Source organism: Symphodus melops (genome assembly GCF_947650265.1).
Source record: "Symphodus melops genome assembly, chromosome: 21".
Classification (NCBI taxonomy): Eukaryota; Metazoa; Chordata; class Actinopteri; order Labriformes; family Labridae; genus Symphodus; species Symphodus melops.
This window is the reverse complement of record NC_136711.1, coordinates 9,443,937-9,470,573: the sequence shown is the minus strand read 5'-3', so window position 1 is coordinate 9,470,573 and position 26,637 is coordinate 9,443,937. Positions and strand designations below refer to the sequence as shown.

Here is a 26,637-nt window from a genome sequence, read left to right as displayed (position 1 = left end):
TCGGCGCCGAACAAAAAAGCAGAGGAGGAATTAGTAAAGGAGAGTCGAGGAGAATTTCAGCCGGGACTGAAAGTTCTGCTCACGAGTGAAAGTTTGGTGTACCGACCTATTTCCTCCGTCTTCGGGGTCATGCAGGGTCGCCTCGATGCCGCTGTCCGTCTCCACATCCTCGTGCATCTCCGGGGGTACGAGGGCCCCCGTGTCCTCGTCGGTGAAGGTCTCACACTCGCTGTACGTGCTCTCCGAGCCCAGGTACGCGCTGTCCGTTACCTCATTCTGCTGCAGGAAGAGAGAGGAAGACGAGGGTGAGCTGGACAGAGAACGGCCGTCAATCAGGAGGCGGACTTAAAAGAGACACGTCAAACACTTACGGTGTCTTTTGGTTTGAATAAAAACCTGACTCGGAAAAAATGCTGCTCCATTACAGCAAACGTGCACATGTAAAGTATTAGTGTTAAACACGCTGTTAACATCATTTTAAAGGTTAACAAACAAAAAACAAAAAAATCTCAGAAAAAGTCATGAAATGAGGATTATTTCAAACGGCTGGGACAAACTGACAGACGCCATGTCAAGCAGCCAGTAGGTACAGACAACCAAACAGATCATAGAGCGTAAACAGACCGCTGCCTCTCAGACGGTCGAGCTCAACCTGCTGCAGCACCAACCTCTTAGCAACAAGTTCAAACCAAGGCTTTCCAAGAGACAAACAACCAACAATGAACTCAAAACACTCGCGTTCACTTAAAAAAAAAAAAAAAAAAAAAAAAAAAAGAGGATCCAAAGCTTTCGCAAACAAGACAGGCACATTATCAGGCATCAGAGCGGTGAAGCAATCAAGAAGACAAGACAGGTGTGTCACGTTTGAAGGACTGCCGTACCGTTATAAAAGGAGCGTCGGGAGGAGCAGTGCGATCCACCATGCCCAGAACCATTCTCTCTGCCCGGCCTCACACATCACAGCCTCCCCCCCTCGTCCTCCCTTTCACTTATACTAACGCTTCCTCTCTTGCATTCCCACAGAGGTAGAGGGTGAGGGCAAGTTAGGGGGGGAAAGAAAAAAAAGAAAAAAAAAAAAAGAAAAGGAAAATACTGTGACACCTCGTTCAGCTGCGCTGGGTGGTCAGAGGGGAGGAGACAAAGTCCAAAGAGTTGCAGAAGAGAGGCAGCGATCAGCTGAAAGAAGGGTTTAATCTTTTCTGGCTTCACCGACTGAATAAATCATTAAACTTTATTTACATGTTGTCGACTGGACAGTGAACGAGGCTGTAAATCAAAGCCTGTCGTAACTGTCTAAGTGTTGGAGAGTGGGAAAGTAACAGGCTGTCATTTTACTGATGGGACAATTGGGAAGGGATCAATTGCTATTTTCTAATCAAACTGTGAGAAGGAAACGTGGAAGTAAACAGAAAAAAAGAAGAAAAAAAAACCGGGCTGGACGGGGCGTTGCTTTTCTCTTATGCCAGGCCTCGGCTGAACAGCCTCACCTTGCCTGTTTTGAGAGTAAACAAGGCGAGAACAGCGCTGCCATTGAGAGAGAGGAACCCTTTTTTTTTTGCTGCCAAAAACTGGAGAGAGGGGGGATAAAAACAAGGCCACGGACACAGGTGTGGCAACTACTTCAAACATAAACACAAACTTCCCCAGAACTCTCCTTTCGGGCTTCCAGTAAAGCGCAAACAGGCTTCAATAAATCACCGGAAATAAAACGTTGTCAGATCAGATTCCCGCCTACTTTCCTGCATCGAACAAATCCGTACTGTTGCGGGATATTTTGAGTTTTATTTGTAATATCGAAATAAAATAAAAAGTCTCAAACAGCAGAATGACTGTGTAGGAAGCAGAGCCATTTTGAATCTAAAGAAACTTAAAACACCTGCCCGGAAAAACTGTTTTCTACACATCAGTGTTAATATGTAGATTAATAGAAACTTACTGTAAATCCAGTCGTCATGATTTCACTCTTTAATTGAAGTTACTTCATTGACTTTGATACACAAAGGGTCTCTTGTGTCAATAAGGCCTCCACTGTGTTGTGCAGCTTTGGAGCGGTCCAATGATAACGTTACTATCATTACTGGTCTCAATTTAGAAAGAAAAAATAACAACAAAAAGGGATACAACTGTAGAAATGTTTTTCTCCTGATGGATCTTCAATGAATGCCTGCATTTATAACTGAATAATAAATCATCTCTTGACGCCTGTGGTTAAATGGTTTGAGATCGAGGGAATCTATTTGTACTTTGGTAGCTGCACTTCTAAACCCCTCCAAAAGAGGGTGCTGACACAGTGTCCCTCGCAGCTGCTAAAACAACAGTCAGAGTCCTGCAGTGCCAGAAGTGCACACAATAGCAGAAACACTTCAATTTTGCGGAGGCCAGCAACAATGATGGTTAAATATACAAGTTCAGTGCACAAGAGGAGACAGGAATTCCAGATATGCTGACCACAACTGTAAAAACACACAAATGTTACAAAAAAACCCCCTCACATTCCAGCTAATTCAATATTTGTCAAAGAATATTCAAAAGCATAGACTGCCAGATGCTATTTAGTGTCAGCCAAACTGGGAGGTTGAGTCTGTGGAACGTTCACAGGGAGGTAATGATAGCTCTGCAAGCCACTTGGTGAATTACAGAGGGAAGAGTGAGAGTGCACGTTGAGTTCAGAGCGTGTCCTCCGTCATGTGCCGTACACGTCATCTGCAGAGAGTCTGAGCCTCACCTCGTCGTACTCCTCGGGACAGCCCACGGCTCCGTCCCCCGGACTGTAGTTTACATTGTAGAGCTGCGGCTCTGGACCTGCACATATGAGGGAGGGGGGGGGGGAGGGGGGAGAAGGCCTTTAGTGCGTGCAAGACAAACACTTCAAGTCAAACAACACGGGGAGGATCGACAAACAAAAGGCTGGTGTGCGTGAACTGTCGCAGCAGCATCCATGTGCAAACACACGAGCTTTATACAGCTAAAGAGGTCACAGCAGGTTAGAGCTTTGGTTTATTAAAATGTATGAAACATGTGACTTCAATTCTATAATCGACATTCAGCAGTTTAATGACGTACACGATTTTAATCACCCAATAGGCAACAACATTTTGAACCAGTGAGCAATCTGCAGTAAGCTTTCCAGGAAGTGTGAGGTGCTTTTTTTTTTTTTTTTCATGGATGAGGCAACGATCTTCCAGTCGCCGGTTTTGAAGGACAAACACACTGATGTTAGATAACTGTCATATTTCTGTCCACAATGTATTTTGCTCAACCATGCGCCAGCACATTTAAGCGCTAATGTCCGAGCTGCCCTACTTTAACAATCTGAGCGTGATGTGGTTATAAACATTATGTAACGTTTAAAGTGTCATTTAAAAAGGTCTGCACGGCGCCGTGGAAAAAAAACAGGTAGGAACAAAATAAAACAATAAAAGAGGACGAGGAGGGATCCATAGTGATTCAATTTTGTCGATACAAGCTGTTTTTTTTTAAAGCACCTGCGATGTAACCCGAGATGTGCAAACAAGACAAAGTCCCATCAGCCACTGCGGCTCCTGTGTCTAGTAAACAGAGTCGTGAATAGCACCCTGCTGTGAGACTGGAGCACAAACAGGGTTCTCCAGTGGACTCCAGAGGGGGTTTGTGCCCTCCACTCTTACATAGCCGCACTGTTCTGGATGACTCGTGCACATAGCAGAGCATTTAAGAGAAAGGAGTCGGCACCCAAAGGGGGCTCTCGGGAGAAGCTGGCTTCTGTTGGAGCAACACACACCTGCAGTCTTTCTGGCGTGTTGTCAAAATATCAGAAGACACAAATATGTTGCTGTTGTAGTTCCAGACATGCCGGAGAAACTACAGGGGACGAGGCATTTCCATGGCCTGCAGGCCCTTCTTTATTACAGAAAGCGTCCAGCCGGGTTCCACGCAGTGCAGCAATGAAGCGGAGAAGAAAGTGGAGTTTAATAAAGTTCATATTGGAACCTGTTCAGAGCAGGTTTGATTCCAGTAAAAGGCGTTGGAAACTGGAAACCTTGGGAGAAAACACGACACGGATCTTGTTGATCTGAGGGTCGATGTTTTATTTGCAAAGTGTCAATAAAGAAAAAGAAAAAAAAAACGGAACTCCAGCTTTACAAGCAGAGTGGAATTTAGTCAGTAGTGTGTGAGAAGCTTGGAGGTTTACATTTACAGGTCTGATCTTCACACACTGATGGAAAACTGGGATTCATTCCCCACATCGCTGATTACACAGAAACTAGTGGAGAATGGGAGGGAAATTTGAGAAATGGGAACACGGGACGATGATCCTCGACCGGACTGTGAACCGTGACACGACTGTCACCTGATATGTGCATGAACAAACCAAAAAGAGCTCTTGACAAACCACTCAGTACTCCTACTTAAACTGTATCTACTGGTGGTCAGTGTGGGAGGCTGAGAGGTTGGTTTTATAAGGAGACAGATGTATAGGAGGACTACATTACCCAGAAGCTCCTTTGATCATCCCACAGTGAAGACGTCACAGGAAAATGTTTCAGTTTACAAAAAACTACAATCAGCCATTAAACTACATTCTGTCGTTGATTTCTACTGGACATAAAAGCACTGCTTGTTCAGAACTGATTGTCAATCGAGGCCTTGTGCCGGAACAGGCCGGTATGTTTTTCTCTCAATCTGGCTTTCCAACACATCTTTGCAATGAGTGACAGGAAGTGGAAAACAAGGGAGAAAGAGAGAGGACAGTAAATTATTTAGGTGAATAAGACTCTGCTCAAACCTCGCCAGTAAGCCTGTGTGTGTGTGTGTGCGCGCGCGCATCTCATGCTTTCCAATACATGACTTATTAATGCCAGCAGTAACCCGAGCTGTGCAACCCAGAAAGCTGAGAGAAAAGTACATAACTGATCAACAGGCAGGGTGGACTGAGGATTTAGGCACCTTACTGCTGTGACATCACTATGACGAGATGACGTCATGTAAAGACCACTGGCATGTCGTGCAAGCTGCTGAAAGTCTTTGTGTCGATGTCTTTTAGTCACTATAACCTACTATAATAATTATTTGAAATCCCCCCCCCCCCCGGGGACAAATAAAGTGTTTTTGAATTGAATGGAATAAGCAGAGCAGGAGGACAGCACGCCGGCTGAAGTGAGAATAACGGTTCAGTTACAAAGAATTTGGGTCAGTCTGAAAAATCATTCACTCCCCCGAGCGATGAATGTGAAACTTACTGTGTTGACGACAATATTTGGCCCCGTGGGGAATTCTGAGAGATGGAGCCAGATGCTCCAGACTGAATGTAAGTACAGGAATCTGACGCCGAGGTTATTTTTTATAGAATTAGATACAAAGAAAATTAAGAACAAGATCTGAAATTGATTTGATTAGAGTCTACCATTGCGTGTGCATCAGAGCGTTCTGTTGGTGACCCAGGTGTCAATATGGCCGATAAAAAACGGGGACAGATAGAGACAGTTGGTCAGAATATTTTTAGAATCTAGGTTTTGCAAACGATTACATGTAGAGCCTCCAGAGTCAGAGACAGACGTCCACAAAAAGAGGACACTAACTGAAGAGTTTAAAGGGAACACAAAGTCCGCTGTTATTTACTACATGGCACAGCAGGTCTTTTATACAAGATTAAAATCACACTTTTTTTTTTTTTTTTTTTAAAGGGACTCTAAAAACTCACCTCCGTTGCTAATGGCAGAGATTCCTCGGTGGAAGTCCTCGAAGCTGATCACTCCGAGGCCACTGGGATCCAAAAACTTGGTCAAATCCTTCACCTGAAAGACAAACGAAACGCAAACATTCAAATCTCATTTCATCACGGAAAACGCATGAAGATGAGTGTGGGTGCTTCAAGATGACGTGGGAACATGAGAGCAAATGACTGAACTGTGATGTTTGGATACAATGGGGGAAAGCGCACTGATCAGATCTGACCTGTAGTTACTTTAAATGACCACAAACTCAACTCTGTGGTCATTTGGCTCACATGACAGGTTAACAGCAGGATTATGTAAAGATATTTTGATTACAGGAGCAAAAAAAAAAAGTAACCCATAAAAAAAAAAAAACACCTCCAGAGGAGAATCTTGCAGACGAGGCAAATGTGAGTTTACAAACGTACAAAGGGTACATTCATTGTTCTCTTTGATTTGACAAAGGAGAAGAACATGTTACTGAAGGATTTACAGGTTGCAGACGAAGTGTTCTCGCCACACGGGCAGTGCTTTTAAAGAACGAGTGTGGAATCTTCAAAAAGATCATCTTACATTCACAGAAATCTGATCATAAAAAAAGAGCCAAGGACAGGAAAGTTTTCATCTTGAAAAAAAAAAAAAAAAAAAGCCAAGAATGCACGCATGTCTATGACACCAAGGATCCTTCTGTGCACAGAAACGTTGCTGCACTCAAGTGTTAAACAGGTTACGTAAGCGCAGCTGCATACTGTATGGTCCTACAGTCGGTAACCTGGCAACAGGAGGACGTGTGATTCTGTAACAACAGGACCTCCGAGGATAAAAAAAAAAAAAAAAAAAAAACACGACAGTGCACGTTGGATCCGACGTCTTCTCCTGCTGAAAAAACAGAGCAGCTCGAGCTCACAGCTCCTGAGGAACCGTGAGCTTCACACGGAGGCTTATCAGAGGCGCCGTGCAATTAAAATCTATTCACACAAATAATAGACTAAGGCAAATGTGGACCATCAAACAAATTGGCTGAACCCGTTATTACAGTGTGATTTCAGGCGTGTACGACAGAATGAGCTGGGAGGGATCCTGGGAGTATGTCGGCTGAGGTTTCTGTGGTCTCCGCTCACTCATCCCTCGAGAAAGTGAGCGCACAATGTGAACATGGTCATTTAAGGGAGACTTTCGTTTCTGTGTTCGGTTTCTTCTTCCATTTTTTTCTTTATTTATATCGGTTACACATGAAAACAAGCTGATCTGCTTAGCGATGCTGAGCTGTGAGTCAAGAGGCTGAGAAGGCTGAAACTGCTAATAAACCCCCGAGTAGCTTATGATCTGAGTTTTGGTGAATTAAAGCCAGCTGCACTTTAGTGAGAGGAGGGGAGGAGGCTCATCACCCTCAATGGTGGTTTACACAGCAGAGCTAAGTTTAGGTTCGTCCCACGCCTACCTCCTCTGCAATGCTTTCCATGAACTACATTTGCCTGCTAGGTTGACCAAGAGTTGCTAAATGATTGAACTCTCAATGATCAAAGATTTTTTTTTCTCTCTTTTCTGCAGTTTGTGGGAGGCGTCTGAACACAGCGTTCATTTTCCTGTTTCACACTTGAACATGATAGCTCACATGTTCCATGCAGCTCTTGCAGAAACACCTCTGCTGCTGGCTGAGGTGAGAAAAACTGAGTGTGTCTGCTGCGCCCTGATGACACTTTTTACGTGATCAGTGGTGGATTATTCTTAGTCATTGCATTTGCAGGGAGAGGTTGGAACAATGCGCCGCAATAAAGCGACCACTCAACAGGCTTGATATGACACATTGACAGCTGAAGCAACCAGAGCAATACAAATCTACACTGTGGAAGCTGACATGGCCTACATCAGAGTTGTTAAGCTTCTGCAGCAGTGCCAGGCCCCTCAGGTCTGGTGAGCAGAGCCTGTTAGCTATTCCTAGGTCTAACCTAAAACCTGAAAAAGGTGATTGGGATGATTTTGTGTTAGTTATGGTTTGTCCCAAGACTGAGGTACAAACAGGTATTAAACTAATGGAACTTTGTTTTTTCAATTGAACGAATGTTGTTTGGAGATGTGTTTTTCTGGAGCTGTATCCTACTCAGAAGAATTATTTTAGTACGGCACCATAACAAACTCCTATATGAATCGAACACACAGTAATATCAGTTTGGAGTGCAAATTAAAACCCTGTCAGGTGCGTTCGTTCATAATGTTTCAAGTCATTAAAGTAATATTCAAGCAAAGCAAAAAGCAATTAATCAAGTAAACTAATCAGTTTAGATGAGCAGCAGCTCAGTTTGCAGCCCCCAAACGAAGTCCTGACAAAGACCGTCACAAAGCAATTTTTGGTCAGTCTTTTACCCCTTTTAATAATAATAAAATCTGTTTTCTAAGAGAGACCTCTGTGGATGACTCTTGGTGGAAAAACTAGTGAATAATCGACGGTCGGAGGTTTAACATAAAACCCGCTCAGCCACACGAAAACTCGCAAGTGGCAGCTCAGCTTGCAGCCTCCTTCTGACGGCCGGTGTCTGCGTCTAGCTTCTTTTTCCAGTGTTGTTAATCATTTGAAATCATAAATCATGTTTGCTTGAGATGAGGAGGACCGGGGGAATAATTAAGCCCTCAGTAAACAAACATACCCTTGGTGTGGCTGTTTGTACTGCCTTGCTCTGGGTGCAACAATGACGCAGCTTAAAAAAGACTCTTCTCAACTGATGTTAGAAATTGTCGACTTTCAGGAAGCCCCCCTTATTTCATGCACGTTTTTTTTTTTTAACAATTTTTAGCTTTTCAACATCTGCTAATAATTATAGTGGAAAATTTTAAACAGTAACTCAAAGTATTGTCTCTTTAACATGATGTTACGTAACCATTTGCATTATTACATCTAACAAGCACAGCCTGCAGAGACAGTGGTAAGGCAGATAACGACCAAATTCAAACGAAGCCCTGTCAGGCTCTGTGGTTTTTCTGTTTCCTCTATTTGTGTCTAATCAGTGCCGGGGCACGCCTGACCGCCTCCACAAAGTCTGCCGCTGTGCTTAACCCCATGGAGAAGAATACCCTTTGGTAACGGTCTTTCCTGGAGGGGTTTTCACGACCGCTTCTAAACAAAACCCTGATCGTATGCCTAGCGGCTTGAAAAACGATGACTTAAAGAAGGGAGAGTGATCTTTGGGTATAAAACATTAACACACACAAAAGTGAACTCAAGAGAGGGGACGTTTTAGGGCATGGGACATTCCATTGTGGATTAGAGGGGCAGCACATAAAAGCAGCGGGTGAGGGGAGGGATACTGGCTAAAGTAGGGTTTGGACTGTCGACCCACGACAGAGACGCAGCCACAATGGAGTCCAGTGAGGCTTTTGTGTAGAATCAGGGTCAAAAGCAGAACGGGAAACCAATGATTGGAGGCTAGAGAGATCTTATAAATAGAATTTCTAGATGACACATGCCTGCTGGCTATTATTCTAATACTTTTTTTTTCTTCAAAAAGCTAGAGTAGTACCTTAATAAAAGCCGGTTAGCATGAACTTCTCATACTGTTCTGAACAGTAGAGTAACATACAAAAGGGTTTTTCTGAAGTAAAACCTTATAGAAATGGTAGTGGCAGCGCTTTAATTACGATGCAAAGCCAGCCATCGTTGATTTAACTCTAAATGACTGAACATGTTTGCCCTTTAAAAGAAGTCCAAAAATGTTTTCTGCAATTCAATTCTACATTAAATGTCATCAGACATTACAGAATAAGGCCACACACACACACACACACACACACACACACACACACACACACACACACACACACACACACACACACACACACACACACACACACACACACACACACACACACACACACACACACACACACACACACACACACACACACACACACACACACACACACACACACACACACACACACACCTTGTGTGTACACTGTTGCTATCATATCCTGGAAACATTCTGGAAGCAACATTTGCATGCTAAGCGTACAGCTAAGCATACCGGCTCCGACTGATCATGCATGCAAATACCTCATGAATACCTTCCTGCTGTCTCTTGACAGGTCGCCAGGAGTTTTGATGACTGGTTCAGGATAATACACACCATGCTCGGCCTGCTTGCAGCCCACTAATTCAAACAACCAACAAAATCCCACTGAAAAATGGCTTTTCTCACAGGCTTGAGAATAATATTTAAAAGCAAAGAAAACCAAACCGTAGTGTTATTTATGGAAGTGTCAATTAGTCTGACCTAATAGCTCATTCTGTTTAACCACCCAATTAAATACTTGTGTTACCAACGTAGCTCACAGTGAAATATCACTAATCTGAGCTGCCCAGGCATGCAGGTTATTCAAACCACTTTTATCTCCAGAAACACAAGGACATATCAGGGCAAAGCTTATTCAAATACAAAAAGCACACACATTTCAATCTGATACGAGAAGAGTGAGCCATTTGCTACCTCGGCCAAGAGACAATCAGCACTCATAAAGCGGCCTGCAGACCTTGTTGCAGCAGCCCTGACTTTCCCACAGATCCTTGAGTTTAGCTCATGAATGCAAACCCACTGAAAAGTTAAATCCATTATGTGACATTCTCCAAATTCTGAAGATACGCCCGTCTGTCGCCTGCTTACCTGGTGTAAATGTGAAGCTTCGGTCTCAATCTGTCTCTCTGATCACAATAAACATTTTAAAAAAGGGTAATCTTAGAGGAGTTTCCTGTAAAGGCACAAAAGAGCTCCTGGAAACAAGATATTCAAAGGCTGAACAAAAAGAAAACGATGAAATCTGCACAACTAAAGAAAGAAGTCCAACGAAAACCTGGAAGATTCAGACATCCAAAAAGAAACACTTAAAAGGTGTAAGAGGAGCACTCCACCAGATACCAAAGAGGACAGAACAACATTAGAGCAGACCACACCTATTAAATAAATTAACTCCCAGTGTCATGTTAGTGTTTCACCTTTAGCCCTGCCTAACACAACAACGGGTGAAAAGAAGATTCAAATTAGACTTGATGTTGTAACATTTCGCCCTCTCTGTCCTTAAACACAACAGTCCAGGGCCATTTAGTGGAAGGCCCCCCAAATCCATGGAGTCCCTCTGACTCAGGAAAATACATTTGACTCCTAATCCTTCACTGTTCCCTGCCTGGGGATCCACAGATACTAATGGGCAGACAGAGGACAGATTGGGGGCAATAGAGGCGCTTTGAACTGGGAGCGAAGGGATTAAACAGCATTAGTGAGGCTGCATCACTCGGCGTGAGTGCTGAGCACCAACAAGTTCCCATTCTCACCCTGAACCCAAAGTTTAAAAGTGCAACAAAAAGAGTTTCTGTCAAACTGGGAAATATGTCAAACTTGATCAACTAAATGACACGAGATGTATAAAGATGGGTTTGAAGAAGAGGCCAGTAAATGAGTAGAAAACATATCTAATGCATTGTCATTTGGGCCCACTTGACTGTTAATGTTCCTGTTGGGTTACATCTCGGTTTGTTGTATCCACCCTCTTATGGTTATTTGCGAACGGTGTGGCCACTTGAAGCTCAGTTAGAGTGTTGTCAACTTTAGGCGGGGAAGGCGTACAGACGTAGACAGGAAAAGAAAGTGATGTCATTTCCACTCAAACGTTTTTTTTTTAGACCAAAACGAAGAAGAAACCAAAAACCTAAAACGTCAGAACGACACTCAAAAGATAACCTCGACCGGGGTTTATAAAAAAAAAAAAAAAAAAAAAAAGACAAATTCCAATAAACTCATAAAGTAGAGAATATTTTCTCTTCAGCTCAATAAGCTTCACAAGCCCATCAAGTAAACTGTGATCAATTGAAGTCACCTAAATCTTTATGAGCCGTTGTATTTATTCAATTTCTTGCTCGCAGTTGGATATCTTTTTGCAACAATGTGCCAAGCCTGTAGCGCAACACCATATGCAACAAATGGGTGATGGTGATGGGTGGAGTGAGACAGACGCATCAGCCATTTCACAGGAGATTATCCCTAAACCACGGGATATGCAAATGATGGAGATGGGTGTTTTGTCATTTGACATATGGAGGACTGCCAGGCCTGATGGAATTCATTACAGCCAATATGGTTAGCCGGACTTATCTCTAAATCCCAGCTCTAGCACACTTACAGAATGTAGATGACAGACTAATCCAGGCACTGTTTAAAGATGTTGTGGTGTAAGCCAAATCTACCATACCCAATGGTAGGGAGCACATTAGAGCTAGCAGCTAAAAACACTCACATTGCTTTAAAAGTAATGTGTCCAAATGAGACCTTTTTAACAAGTGGAAATTGGGATAGCAAAGTGAAGTCAGCCAGCTGATTGAATTATGCAGGCTTTTTGCACAGAACCCTCAGAGGTTCAGTAGAAAATCAATAATAAATCATTTACATTTATGGAGCTTTATATAGTTTTACACAGAACTTTACTCAGCGTGCATTACCAAGTGGCTGCAAGATCAGACCAAGGCAATAAAAAGAACAATAAGAGGTCTCACCTGATCGGCTCCATACGCAGCAGCAAACTCCATAAACTCCTCAATTCGAACAAAGCCATCTCCATCTTGGTCCAAAGCGTCGAACACGGCTTTTAGCGGAGAGACCTGTTCCTCCCTCGAGTTCACAGCTGAGACCATCGGCAGTGAGTCATCTCCCACCATCTTAGAGAGGGAAATCGTCTCCTCCGTTTGCTTACTAGTCCACCCCCTCTCCCGAGAAGAAGAGTGCAAGTCCTTAACTGAAAAGCCAAAAGAAGCCACATTGTGACAGTGTGGTCCTTCCGGCTGGTTCGTGTCCGTCAGCCGCTCCTCTTCCCTCTGTTCTGGTGTCGGATCGGGATCGCCGTCGTCCTGTAAGCCATCCAGCGGATTCAAGTCCCAAGTTTCCTCATTGTGGACCTCGTCGACAGTCAAGCACGGATCCAAAGCCATTGTCTCGTTCCCCTGAGAGCAAACTGTGTCTTCAATCAGATCCTTACACTCAGTTTCCACAGACAAACTCTCACTGGTGAACTCACCGCGTGTGAAAGCATCTTCAGCCTGAGGCACAGTCACTGATGAACCTTCCGGTGACAAACCCAGAGCAAATGAGTCATTCTCCCTTTGTTGTTGTGAAGTTAGATCGATAATTTCAGCAGCTCCTTCATGTTCCACCTGTGAATCCTCTGGTGATATACTTAAAGGCTCATCTGTGCAGATAACAGAGGGGGGGCCAACCGGCCACAGACTCAGACTTCCTTCACATTCTGGCACCTCTAAATCCAACAAAGGCACAGATCCGTGTAAAGACTCCAGTGGTGCGCTGACGTTGTTATGCGGGACGCAGCTCTCAGGTAAACCTTGAAGAGTAGTGCTACAGGTAATAGGCAGATCAGTCACTTGATCGGGGCATAAACCTTTGTCTCCAGTTTCAGGTGACAAAGTCTCCCTGCTCTGCGAGGGAGGGGGACCTGCCTGCTCCTCTGGTGACAGGTCTACAAGCTCCTCACTGACACCCTGTGCGTTCAACTCACCGGAGGACTCCGGGGTAAGATATGAGAGTTCATTTGAGAGGAGGTCTACCAACAAAAAAGTATCACCTGTGTTTGTTTCCGAAGTCTTTGACGGAGAGACTGGATCCTCCTGTGTTAGACCGAGTTCCTCGCTGACAGAGTTTTCTCGAACAATATCAGTGAGTTGGGGAGAAAACAACCATTTCAAAGTTTCACTTGGTCCATCAGTTGTTTCTTGAAAGGAAAATCCATCGAGCTGAGTGCTAAGGAAGGATGCTTGAGACACAGCTGACTTGTGTCCCTCAAAATGAAAATTTCCACAAGAAAAATCAGAGATGTTTATAAGTTTGTCCAATTTTGGAGGCTTCCCTTCTTCACTGTGAGAGGACATTTGATCCTGGTCCCCGTTCCTGAAATCTAAACTTGTCTGGCCACTGTCGTTTGGGCAGAGCACACCTCCATTGTCTGAATCGTCCAGGGTGTTAAATCCGAGAGGAAATGGCTGATCTGACTCCCACTGTGTGTGCCCCAAAGGGCCAGAGACAACTGTTGGCTCCATTTAAATTTGCTACGAAACTTTACGCACTTGAGGAAAGCTGGTGACGTTTTATCTCACGGCTGTCGTCAAGATACAGATGTTTGATTGCAATGCCATATTTTAATTGGCACCGTGTGTCCTTGTCGAAGTCTTGAAATTATGCATTTTCGACCAGGGAAATTTAAAAGATGAGTGCTAGTTTACTCATTTCAAACACCATGTTAGAAACTAAATAACTGTGGTGGTTTTGAAGATTAACCGGACAGGAAATGGGGGTTTTAAACAGCTTTTGTCATTTTTACTTCAGTGGTTGTCTTCCACACCGCGACAAAATACGTTACCTTAACTCATAATGCATATTGATCTCCTACATTAGCTGGATCTCGTACTGATTTAAATGTGTTTTCACTCACTATTTGTGTCAAGGTACGTCCACTCTGCGCTGTAGCCCAATCTGTCAGCTTCAGTAAATCCACCATAGACATCCTTCAGCTCGGCCTGAAAGCTTCGATATATAAGAGAAATACAACGGCTCAACGGCTGGCAGCGTTTCTGCACATGACTCCACTTAAAGCTGCTAACAAATTAACGCGTTTTGTCGCGAGTGTTTGTCAACATTAGCTTTCTTAGCGTTTTATCTTATCCCATCCATAGCAGGCTGATTTTGTGAGATGCCGAAAATGGCAACGAAAAAGCGACGTGGTTATCAGACCTGTAGCTTTAACAGTGTACCCCTCATTATGTTGTGGTTTACCTAATATAACACCGGCTGTCAAACCGTCCTAATGATTTGGTCGGCTAACTCCTCCTTCGAGCATCCCACTCCTTCCGTGCCAGGCGAGCTGCTAACTGATGAGCTAACGGAATTAGCCTATTAGCTAGCCTACACACCAAACAGCCCAGCTTCAACCTCCCGCGACTGTGTTGAATCAAATATTAGCTTTCATTTGAAACGGTCCGAGGTGTGAATACTAAAAAATGTCGCGTATGTGATAGCCCGAGACGAAGCTGCATTTCGATGTCGTTTTTTCCCAGCGGCAATCCACCTGTGTCACTAACAAGCCAGGCCAGCCGAGTGACGAGACGAAACGCGTCCTTTTTCCTCTTCAAACTCCTCCGACATCAACGCCTCGAAAAACACATCCGTGCCTGCGATCCTTCTTCGGAACTAATTGTGAAACGAAAAATGGTGATGAATAGTGTCAAAAAAAGCTCCATCATTTGGCAGTCAGTCCATTGATGTTGATCACAGGCACCGAAAGCTCTCGCATCAGCATCAGCAATGTCCCATCCTCCTCCTCCTCCACCTCCTCCTCCAGCCGCATACACACCACTGACGTTTCACGCAAGCGTACAAAACACCCCGCAGTATCACTGGCTTCATAGCAGGTATTAACTTGGTACCTTATGATTTGCACAATAGCATGTCCCATACACATTTTCTGCATGTGGTTAGGTATTACGTTCAGCCAGGAGCTTTAACCTGTCATTTTCACTGACACTTCAGAACTACTTTATATATTGACAACAAAACATTTACCACTTAAGAGAGTCTAGATATGTCACATTCCATCGCTGATATAAAATACAAGAGTAATGCAATGTGACTTTATAGTTTAAGAGTTCCAGTGTATAGGGGTTTATTTGAATAGTAGTCTAAAGATCGTTTAAAAAATAAAGTTGTGGCGCCCTCGTGTGTTTAACAGTGTACATTTCTATTACTTGCTAAATTATTCTCCCTTGGAACAAATTTGACTCTCTCTCTCTCCAAAGATAGTTTTATGTATATGATTCAGCCTAAAATAATTAAAAGCAACAATATTTTTTTGACAAACAATAAGAGCATAAAGGAGATAACGAGCTGACATTTAAAACGTAAGGAATGTGATTTAATTTGTCACCTTTTTTGCAATCACCATATTAATCCTCATTTGTATCCTTTCTCATAAAACATGCCTGCTATTTCCTACAGGTACACTTCAATGATCAAGGAACAGACAAATGAGTTTAATTATTAAATGCAAACAGTAGTCAAGAAACTTATTATTACCTGACAAATATGACTCTAATACAAAACTTGTATCAATAAATGAGAGGTACTGGACAATCACATGAAATGATAAACAGGACTGTACATGAAATGCATGATATTACACAGAGAATTAAAGGGTGACCTATAATCCCTGAATTTATTTAGCCTTTATACATTGGAAAGAGTGTGGAAGGTATAATATAGTAAGTTGTTAGGTGTTTATAAACTGTACATCTAGAATTTTATTACTTCAGATACTTTTGTATCCAGAATTTACTTATCCATTTTCTTTTCAGCTGACCAATAACCTGGAAGAAAACAGGAGAGACAAGTGAATAAATATGGTGTATAAAGCTGTCTTTTAAACAGTCTCTTTAAGTCTAACAATACAAATCAGAATGGACCTCAAACTTGACCTCCTCCTACACACCTTGGTCAGGAGGAGGACAGGAGAGCCCCTGTTCAGAGTTTAGATTTAGAGGAGGCAATACCCAACAGCATGGAGACGTCATTGGCTGAGGTCAGCCATGAGCCGCCATCAGCAACCAGGATGGCTCCGGTCACATAGGAGGAGGCTCTACTGGCCAAGAAAAGGGCGCTGTGAGCCATCTCTGTCTTATTGCCCGCTCGCTGCAGAGGAATGGACTGGAACGCACCTGCAGCCTCTCCTCTTGGACCGCCTGAGGGATTACAGGAAACACAAAAACTTCAACAGCCCACTACTTACAGATTAGAATTTAAACTATTAACTCATTTAAACTGAACTGTCATCTTTTATACAAAGCTTTTACTTTGCTGTTCCGCAAAATGTTTCAATTTTGTTGTCTATTTCTTCTGCTCATCCAACATTTGAGGTTGACTACATCACTGTTTGATGTACTTATTTTTGCTTACATTTCTTTTTTTAAAGATTTTTTTTATTTTTGGCCTTTATTATAGAGCGAGGAAAGTGGACAGTCGGAAATCAGAGAGAGACATGCGGGAAATGAGCCACAGGCCGGACGCGAACCCGGGCCGCCCACGCGAGGACTGAGCCTCAATACATGGGACCGCGCGCACTGCCGCTGCGCCACCGGCGACCCCATTTTTGCTTACATTTCTACAGAGCAGGTAAAACTGAGTAATAAGCTGCCCGTCAATCCTCGCCAACAGACTTTAAATTTGTGAGTATTTTACAATAAGTGGACACAGTTTAATAAACTGTGCAGAGAGAAATACAATATGCACATGCGGTTTATGAAACTGTGCTCACAGTTTACAAAACAGTGATTAAAGACTGCAAATCCATGGGCACAGATTATAAACATTGTGGATTTATAATCAGTGGGTACACTTTTAAAAACAGCTTCTTTTTCTTGTTTTATTACCTGAGCCTTCGGGCTACTTGTACTCACCACTTCAACTATATTTACAACATTCATAGAATAATTCAAAAGTTAGTTCAAAACTTTTTACATTACCTTTTAAATGTTTGGTTAACATTCATTCACTACCACTATCGAACATTTTCAACGTTATAATCAAAAGTTGTTTGAGAACATTTTACATAGTAGCCTCTGCCATCAGTGTGTGAAAGTGGTGCTAATGGATGAATGTGACAAGCGTTTAGTTTAAAATGTGATGTGAATGGAAGAATATCAAGGAAATGTGTGTGTAGAAAAGATGTGTTACATACTTTTTAGTTCCTCGACAGACACTACCCATTCTAAAAGAAAGCCTTGAAGTTCTAAAGGGTTTCTGTACAACTTTGAGTCTGATGAAATAAATTATGTTTTAATATGTTGTTGCCATGTGTGAAATAGCAAACTATTTGCTTATAGTAGAGGATTTTGTCGATGCACATTTTTTTATTTGGTCAGGTTTCTAAGCACGGCTCCTTGAGGCTGGTGTGAGTTCAAAAACCATCATCATCTATTTAATAATTTAAAAGAGTAATGAGCTATAATAATCAGCTTCCTTTATCTCCCGTTTAACTCCCTGGGCTCACAGTGTTCATCCCAACAAAGAAGATAACAACAATGCTCTCCAACAGTCTTTGTTTTAAATGTAAAGACCTTATTTACCAGTTTGTCAATATGGCGCAAGACCTTACCCAGCCTACGGAAACCCTCAGTGCCAGAGATAGGACCTGGAGCCAGAGTATTGACTCGAACTCCACTGGGCCCCCACTCCACAGCAAGGTGTTTCGTCATTGCATCTGTGGAAAACAGAAGCAACGTTGTTTTATTAGGTTCTCACTTTTCTCTTTAATCATTGCACCACATTAAAAATCTCTTTACCATTTGCAGCCTTAGCAGAGCCAGCATGCACCTGGAGGCCCTGTCCCTTGTATCCAAGCGTAGCAGATATATTGACTATGTTGCCACCATGATTCTACACACAAAAACACATTGAAATCACAGCGATAAGAAAATGCTTCTCATAGAACTGTTTTGACACAGTGAAGGTATTGTGTAAGTTGTGATCTTCACTGTCTTCTTGTGATGATTAGAGGGAAGTGAAGAGAAGATAAATAGCTAACATTTATGTCTGCAAACTAAATATCATCATTTCTGTGCTATGCTATAATAAACATCATTCTTACAATGCTCCTTACTTTAACTCTGAGGAAAAAAAGGTTTCACACTGATAGAAGATAAAACCTACCTGGAACCATTTCTCAAAAACCACCTTACTGGTGTTGAATGTTCCCATAGTGTCTATCTCCATTACAGTCTTGAAAGCATTGAAGGAGAGAGCAGAGGCCGGGCAGAGGAAGTTTCCAGCAGCATCTATCAAAAACAAAATAATCCACCATGATTTTGATCAAAGGCCAAATGTTTGTACTCTGCTTTACAGAATGTTTTAAAAATGTGTTATTAAATCATACATGTATTCAGCAACCTCAGCAGTGATGTAACACAAAGCATCTTGCAAAGAAAAGTGCACTCAGTTTTGATAACTTCATTACTAATCTTGGAGTGATGCAACAGTCTGTAAAAAGGGACGAGGGGGCAAAGATAAAAGATAAGAATAGATGCAGTATCAGAAAAGTTAAAAATTAAACTAAAGCCATTCACACATGCTTTTTTTTTAAAGCACACAAGGGCTAATTCACCATTTTTACATACATTTACTGTATGTACAGTACATACACTACCAGTCAAAAGTACTGGACACACCTGATTGAAGTGCACGTTATTATCTCTTAGACATTTTCATCCAAAGGATAATGCTTAAATGTATGACAGGTTTCCTATATAAATAAAAATAGTAAAGTTGATACCTTCGTATGCATTTCTTTCCAAAACAAAAAATAAATTAAAAGTTTAATTTTTATTGTTTTAATATCTACTATTCCAAAATGTGGGAAATAGTTAAAATAAACAAATTCATTCTATCAGTTGGTATGCCATATACAGCTTACAGTAGCTGTATTATAATGATATGTGTTAAACTGTATTGTTCATAATACTGTGACTGTCGTGTGTCCAAACTTTTGACTGACAGTGTTTAGATTTACACCTGTTGACAGGTTGCATTGTGTTATAAAATAGTTAAGGATGACTTGTCCAGCGCATCACAGTTTAGAAATAACCAGCTGAAAGACAGACCTTTCAAGGCTTGTTTTCAACAGGACACATACTGTTAATGAGGATGTCGATGCGGCCTAACTCTTTCAGTGTCTCATCCACAGCGGTTGTGATGCTCTCTGGCTGCCTCACATCGATACACAGAGGAAGACAGCGACGCCCTGTCGCAGCAGACAGCTTTTTAGCTGCCTAGAAAGACAATGAAATCCAATAAGTCAAACATATTATAATATAGATACTGTAGGTATGACATTAGATAGATTATCTGGGATGGGGGAAATGATGTGAAATAAATAACCTCTTTAAGCTTGTCCAAGTTCCTGCTTGCAATCACTGTGTCACAGCCATGTCTGATAGAAAAGAAATACAATAATGTGGAAAAGAATATTTAGAGAATATATGTTATTAATTCTTTCCAAATTAAGGTTGACAGGGAGACAACATGAGAGTCACAAGAAAGTTAAAATGGTATTTAAAAAATGTACACAAACACCACTTCTAGATGTTTTAATAAAAGATCAAATTATTTCTGCCATGAGTGGATTATTAAATGATTTCTGATTTGTGACGAAAGCAAAACCACTGAAAGTGTTAACGACAGATAACAAAAGCAGAAAGTTTAAAGTGCACCATACCATCGCATTCATTCTGACTTACACATTTTACTCTTTAAGTGAAAAGTAATACTCCTGAAAAAGCATTGGTTTTACATATTACAAGTGTATTCTTTTTTATAGCCGTATCTTATAATATCTGTGGATGTTAGAGGAGTGAAATTAGACTACATCTTTTATTCTGCAGGAACTGTGGCAGGGAATCTTCCCACCTCATAAAGATTTCAGCTATCCTGAGTCCGATTCCAGATCCACCACCTGTGATAAAAGCCACCTGACCTCTGAAAAAGAAATCAACATTTCCAGTAAACAATAATGTGCGAGGGTATCACATTGGAAAGAAAGTGTTTTCATGCCTACTTCAGTAAATCTGGACTGTAGACGTGTGTGTAGGAAATGAGGCAGTCATCTGAACCAATATCTTCCGGCAGCATCTCTCCTTTTTTCTGCGGCTCGGCCATGCTGGTAAATAAAGTTTGTCAAAAAGGTGCAATAACACTGGAATGACACAAAAAAATAAAAAATCACAATTCCAAAAAAAACAAAAAACATCTGTAAATCAAGAAACTGCATCAAAAAAGGATTTAAATGATTATATATATACATATATATATATATATATATATATATAACCTTTAAGCTCGAGGTTTGTTTTTCTGACTTTTTGTCACCGTCGGTATAGTTATACATATTTCATTTAACACACATGCACATGCTGTCAAACAGTGTGACACTTTGCAGACTTCATATGAAGTGACAATAACTAAATCAACTTTGCTGTGTGGCTCATGCTGAAAATTAAACATTAACACTGAAGTCAAACCAAGTCAAGAACAGACACATTAACTAAAGACACTGTATGGTTGACAGCTCTGGGTTTTCTGTTGTTAAGCTTACTGTAGTTGCATTTTGGGACAAAGTAGTTTCGTTCAGTACTGGGCTGTTGTCGCATTACCTGCAGACAGAAACAAGCTAGTTTTGTAGCTCTGGCTGAAAGGACTCCTCTTTGAAGAAACACGACCTGCACACGAATCTCTCCCCTCGGTCTGTCGATAGGTTAACTATTCATCCTCCTTAGCTATCCGTATTTTCTTGTCTCAGTTAAAACTACTTGTACTTTGGACTATCTTTTCGCATGTGGTAGTGCATCATGGGGGATGAAGTCCGCCCAGGGTGTGTTCAAGAGCTCAAACAATTCAGGGGCCAAACATAATCTCGTCTGTTTTAGACACAATTTGTGAGTGAGTGAGTAAAAACACGGTTAACTTTTAGATCTACCAAGACATTTGCTTTGGGCAATAAAGAATTTTGAAAAGAAAGTTTATCTGAAAGCAGCATGCTCTCGAGAGAGATTCAGGTCTAGTGTGCAGAATTAAAACCCAATTATCTGATCTAGAAATGGCTCTAGCAAGAGATTCCACTTGTAAACCAACACTGATGTACACAATCCAGGGTTTACAGTTTCAAGGCTGAGGCAGATCAGGGTCCATTAGTGCAGAGAGTGGTCTTTATTGATCCATACTTTGGGATTAACTTGGTTGGAGAAAGCTCTGTGCAATGGACACCCCAAATGGATTTTATCCTCATCGCAGTAAATGTTCTAAGATCAGAAATGTGAGATGAGAGCGTTAGTAATTTGATTTGTTTTTCAAGAAGCACGAATAAACTAGAGCTGTTACAGAAGTACACACGACATTGCTCAAACTGTAAATAAACTTGTTGCTGTGACTAAAGGCCACCTCTAAAAGTGTTCTGCTCCACTCCTTTCTCTTCTCCGATAATCGTTTGAAATGTTTTCTACTTTCTTACAATGCCTATACATAATAAACAATGACATTTAATATGTATAAAAGTTTGTGTGTCTAATTGTATGATAAAAAGGTGTAAATTAAGTGAGTTTCTGTCCAGCAGAAAAAAAGCAATAATAACAAACGTTTTTAATATAAATGACATAAAAATAAAAACATGATGGTATTAAAGCAATTCCAGGTTAAAAGGACATAATCAGTGGCTTCTGCATTTAAAATAAAAAACCCATGACAAAATCTCAAAAATAACACGTGTATAATAAAGGTAGCTGTACACATGCTTTGTAAAAGAAAATCGGAAAAGATATAAACCTACCTTAGTGTGATTTCATTTGAGTAGCTTGCAGCCAGGTGGCGCTACATGTCAGCGTTTTCAGCTAGAATCCACATCACTAATTTCACTTCAGTCCCTCTAAAGCTGCATTAAGATATTTTTCTCTTTTATAAACATGTTTTTATGAGTGACCATTTATTCATATTTCTGCTAATGTAATTCTAGAGCTCAACTATTCCAGCTGTAATAAAAATACATTCAGGTGCAAACTGCGAGACGATAGTGAAATTATGATTTGTTTGATCAAAAAGTTCAAATAGGCTTTTTTCTTTAATTTGTATGTCTTTTATTACAGATCAAATGTTTTGAGACATTCTTTCAGGTTTAAGCCCTGAATCCCTCCAGCACACAGCTAAACACATTTCTGTTCTCAAAAGCATTCCACATCGTGTTTTGTGTTTGAAAAAATAAACACACATAATAGGACCGTCATCATCATGCTACAGCAGACTAAGTACGGCTCTGGCAGCAAAATCCCTGAGTGCACTGATGTGAGTAAGACGGAATTGTTTGTGAATTCGAGTTTTCATTTGTACAGGCACAAAAGAGATCTTCTATCATAGAGGAGTCTTTTCTGAAAAAAAGAAGCTCAGGGTCCGTTGCCAAGGCCTTTTCCTTTTCTTGTTTTTTTTAAACCAAATGTCCTGATGCAGGAACCTTAAGACTTGTATAAAAGACTGTTCCATTAACTGCACAGCTCGTGCCATCAAGTCCATTTTATCCTCCGCTGGTCCAGAGGCCGGAGCAGACCTACAGCCCTGCAGCTCTGACAGCTGCCCCTGCACTCTGTCCTTGAGTCTGCACTTGATCTGCCTGTGAAGCTTTGCTTTGGATTTCTGCTGAGGGGTTTGGCTTGGCCGACTCTACCTCATCCTCCAGACCAACCAGCCTGCTGCTGACCTCCCACAGCCTCCGAGCCGCCTCCTCATCCAGGGCCTGGGGCGCTGGCTCCTTCTCTGTCATTACATCATAGTACCCCCCCGTCACCCCCGCCATTTCCTCAGACACAGCGAGGTAGACGATGGGCTGAGCCCCCATCTCTGGGCTCTTCACCAACATGGAGAAAAAGGGGCCTGTCGGGGGGGGGGGGGGTTAGTGGAGAAACAGATTAGCTGGTATCAGAATAAAAGCATTTTTTGTATTCCCCTGTGTTAACTACCGATCCAAATGTTTCCTGTTTTCATGTTGTTTTGTTTAGTTAAGAATAAAAGGACACACTTCCACTGGGGAGCATCAAATGCATTTGTTTATTTCAACTTCAGACACATGTTGCACATTTGTATTATCTCCTTCATTGACTCTGGATGATCTCAATTATAAACAGTGAGCTCTCTCCGCAGTGCAGGCGTTTTATTACCCATGGGTTCATGTCATTAAAAAAAAATCATTTCAGAATAAAAATAAAAACTACAATCATTTCTGAGAAGCTGTTTCAGCACAGACAATGACTGAAGCAGACGACTGTGATTTCACATTTCAGAGGTTTGAATCTAACTGTAACATAGCTATAATTATTATTAATTATGTCTTTTTTTATAGGATGTTTGGTTAATTAAGATCATTATAACTGTGTGGGGAAACATTTGTGACACTTTTTGTGATTTTGTATCAACTGTATTTAAAGTGTAACAAGCTGCTATGTTGGTTGAACCCATGAAACGAATCCAGTGATGCAATGTGAAACTCGTATTTTCCCAAGTATATCAATTGCATGCTACTTTGTACCTTCAATTCACAAAGATTCAGAGGAAAATGTGCACCTGTTTAATTCACTAGATACAAATGTATTATTATGGATGAAACCATTCAACAGTAAATGGAATAGTTAAGAATTATCACCTCACCCACTTCAAAAGGAGAATTCCGCTCCTCATTGTGCATCATTATATAAATCTAACAATAACAATGTGCTGGCTGACAGTATGAAAGCCACATAGGAGAAATCTGTCTTCATTGAGTTCTTTTGACAAAAAAAAACACGAGAAGTTTAAAGCAAAGGGCAGAATTAGATAGTTGAAATATTTATAATTGCTGCAGCTTCTGCTCAGCTAATATTAGCACATGCATTAGGTAAGCGTTTATTGATTTCGCTAAATTCAGAATAACTGTTTTGGGATACTCACTGAGCACCGAGCTGGAGAACTGTGATTGGTGCAGACCTGTGTGCCTCCCCAGCTCTGTGGCAACAACGCCTGGGTGTGCAGCGTTTACTGTGACTCCTGTGCCTGTTACACACACACAAACACAAACCATTGTTCAAAAAATACATACCCAATAGCCAATGACAAACTAGAACATAGGGCGTACTCCCTCCCACACATGCCCACATATTCAGCGGCCAGAAGACTTGCCTTGTAATCGCCTGGCGAGCTCCCTGGTGAACAGAACATTGGCAAGCTTGCTCTGACAGTACGCCTGCTTGGTATCAAACTTCTTCTTCTCCCAGTTCAAGTCCTCGAAGTCGATCTTTCCAACAATGTGGGCGAGCGAGGCCAGGTTGATCACTCTGCTGGGGGCGGACTCTTTCAACTTATCCAACAGGAGGTTTGTCAACAAGAAGTGGCCTGGAGAAAGAGAGGAAGAACCAGGTAGTGATTGAGTTCAGTGTGAGTTTATTCATACATTTTTCTCACAGAGAGAATCTACAGAAAGTTGCAACATTTTTTTTCACCTAAGTGGTTCACTCCAAACTGCATGTCAAAGCCATCTTCTGTCTTCCATGCTGGACATCTCATTACCCCTGCGTTGTTTATCAGAACATCCACATGCTTCTCTTCTACAAGACAAGAAAGAAAAGAACAGTTCTCCTGTGCGCTTCATTTTCCTACATTAAGAATAAAACTTGAAAGTACCTCGCACCTTGTTTGATTCTTTCTGCAAACTCTCGTATGGACTTCATGGACGCCAGGTCGAGCTGACACGCGTAGACGTGAGGATTCAGTGTCTTTCCTCGTATTTCCTTCGCAGCTGCTTCACACTTCTCCATGTCTCGACATCCCATAATGATCCGCCCCCCTGACGATGTAAGAAGGGAAGAAGGAGTTTGCTTTTGCAGAGCAGAATAACAGGTGGAGGTGTTTATATTTTGTCTTTTACACCAAATCAGAGGGACATCAGAAATCTTTCACACCTCTTCGTGCCAGTTCTCGGGCAGTTTCTTTCCCAATGCCTGTGTTTGCCCCGGTTATAACAACAGTCTTTCCAGTAATGGTAGCTTTACTAGGACAACGGCCTCCAGTAACATGGTTCCTATAAGAAGCATCAAAACAAGGTTATTTACATATTTGCTTACACACTTGAAGTACAACACTCCTTAAAACTTAGTTCAGCAATTAATGTACCAGGAGCATATCTTAAGGAGGATGCTGAGCTGGGTGTTACAGGGTAATATGTAAAAGCATTATGTTCAGCCCTAAATTCAAAATATCCACTGATAGAGATGGGCTTTAATTTCTTAGATTAGATCCAACCACTAACATTTGTGATATCATTTTTTGGTAGGGACTATGGTCGTGGAGTGGCTTTAAAGCGTGTCCTCTTAAATGTTCAATCAAGAGAGAGACAAACCTTGTGTTCTGACCTCGATGTAAGTTTCCACTGAAGCAAATGGCTCTAGCAATTAACCCTCAACCATACTCGATGTCAAAAAGTACACGATTACTCAATAAAGTGTAACTGTTTACTTGGACAAAAATAAACAAAAAGTAGATATAAAGCAATTCAATATATTCCAAAGTTAGACAAAAAAGAAAGAGAGAGAGTGAGAGAGGGGTCAAAAGACTGTGGATGCACTCTCTGCCTGTATGAACTATAAGTTCAATTATTCCTTCGCTCCCTTAATCAAAGCAACTTAAAGAGTTTCAATTACCATTGATGTAGTTTTACATTCAGTAACTACATTTTATGCATCTAACTAATCCATGTGAATGATTAATGTCAGTATTCAAACACCTAACTTCATGAGTTACTATAAATAGGAACTATCAATCTCTAAATATGATGAGTAAAGAAACTGTTCCTTCCACGTACCTTTAAATCAATTAACCATGAACAGTGTTCACACACAGTATAAACTTATAACATTGCATGCAGCCCACATTGTCACCATGATGAGCATTTAGGCTCCGATTCTTGATTCTGTAGTTCAGTTTGTATCCCACTTAAATGCAATACATTAATTTATTAAATCAAAGAACCAAACAGACTGGAGGAAAATGGATATTCAAGAATAATAAGACTGTATGTTGTGGTTCATTCAGTGCAGAAATATTTTTTGTCCTTTATTTCGATATAGGTGGCAAATAAAGAGCATGGTATCGAACCACGTATTATAAGTGTGATAATAATTATCATTTAAAAACAGGACTAAGTTGCAACTGCTAGTAGCCGACATGTTTTAGTATCTAGTGCTATTTTCTAGTGTATGGTGGAAACAGGTTTATAAAACACCTCTGTGACAGGTTTCATGATACAAATTAATTCTATCAGCTTGACACCGTAGAGATATCAAGTATTTTAT

At 41.4% G+C, this 26,637-nt stretch overlaps 3 protein-coding genes across 13 annotated transcripts in view; all 3 read right to left on the bottom strand.

The window, feature by feature from the left end:
* The window catches only part of rab11fip3 (RAB11 family interacting protein 3 (class II)), a 28,896-nt gene extending 13,771 nt beyond the window's left edge, over positions 1-15,125 (bottom strand). The window contains exons 1-4 of one of the 5 annotated variants that reach the window (XM_079372092.1): positions 12,229-15,125; positions 5,681-5,774; positions 2,726-2,802; positions 107-279 (exon numbers count right to left, since the gene is read on the bottom strand). In XM_079372092.1, coding sequence (XP_079228218.1) covers positions 107-279; positions 2,726-2,802; positions 5,681-5,774; positions 12,229-13,779 — 1,895 coding nt within the window. In that variant the 5' untranslated portion in view covers positions 13,780-15,125. Of the gene's footprint in view, positions 1-106; positions 280-881; positions 1,022-2,725; positions 2,803-5,680; positions 5,775-12,228 lie in introns of those variants that run through there. The other 4 variants (XM_079372093.1, XM_079372094.1, XM_079372095.1 and 1 more) reach the window with 4 other exon arrangements.
* Positions 15,126-15,625: 500 nt separating this feature from the next.
* Positions 15,626-21,166, bottom strand: decr2 (2,4-dienoyl CoA reductase 2, peroxisomal). Of its 3 annotated transcripts, none has more exons than XM_079372099.1 (10): positions 20,932-21,166; positions 20,337-20,474; positions 20,189-20,257; positions 19,661-19,712; positions 19,416-19,551; positions 18,437-18,561; positions 18,070-18,163; positions 17,883-17,987; positions 16,221-16,470; positions 15,626-16,098 (listed from the first exon to the last, which is right to left on the bottom strand). In XM_079372099.1, exons 2-9 carry the CDS (start codon positions 20,435-20,437, stop codon positions 16,253-16,255), a joined length of 900 nt encoding a protein of 299 aa, XP_079228225.1. In that variant the 5' UTR covers positions 20,438-20,474; positions 20,932-21,166; the 3' UTR covers positions 15,626-16,098; positions 16,221-16,252. The 3 variants fall into 3 exon arrangements, with proteins under 3 accessions (XP_079228225.1, XP_079228223.1, XP_079228224.1); XM_079372097.1 differs by having other exon boundaries at positions 16,282-16,470; XM_079372098.1 differs by having other exon boundaries at positions 16,282-16,470; positions 20,337-20,438; positions 20,932-21,165.
* Positions 21,167-22,345: 1,179 nt separating this feature from the next.
* The window catches only part of LOC306817423 (retinol dehydrogenase 13-like), a 35,378-nt gene continuing 31,086 nt past the window's right edge, over positions 22,346-26,637 (bottom strand). For 2 of the 5 annotated variants that reach the window (XM_079334255.1, XM_079334256.1), the window contains exons 2-7: positions 25,249-25,367; positions 24,978-25,133; positions 24,790-24,894; positions 24,470-24,682; positions 24,242-24,343; positions 22,361-23,191 (exon numbers count right to left, since the gene is read on the bottom strand). In XM_079334255.1, the coding sequence (XP_079190381.1) occupies positions 22,869-23,191; positions 24,242-24,343; positions 24,470-24,682; positions 24,790-24,894; positions 24,978-25,119 (885 nt within the window). In that variant the 5' untranslated portion in view covers positions 25,120-25,133; positions 25,249-25,367 and the 3' untranslated portion in view covers positions 22,361-22,868. Of the gene's footprint in view, positions 23,192-24,241; positions 24,344-24,469; positions 24,683-24,789; positions 24,895-24,977; positions 25,134-25,248; positions 25,368-26,637 lie in introns of all 5 variants that reach the window. The other 3 variants (XM_079334252.1, XM_079334254.1, XM_079334253.1) reach the window with 3 other exon arrangements.

Excerpts from the sequence above, each read along its gene's own strand:
- decr2 (XM_079372097.1), bottom strand. The coding sequence starts at position 20,437 with ATGGCCGAGCCGCAGAAAAAAGGAGAGATGCTGCCGGAAGATATTGGT. Across the intron at positions 18,164-18,436 it reads TTTTTGAGAAATGGTTCCAG|AATCATGGTGGCAACATAGT; the intron begins GTAGGTTTTATC and ends TTTTGTGTGTAG. Across the intron at positions 17,988-18,069 it reads CTCTGCTAAGGCTGCAAATG|ATGCAATGACGAAACACCTT; the intron begins GTAAAGAGATTT and ends TGTTTTCCACAG.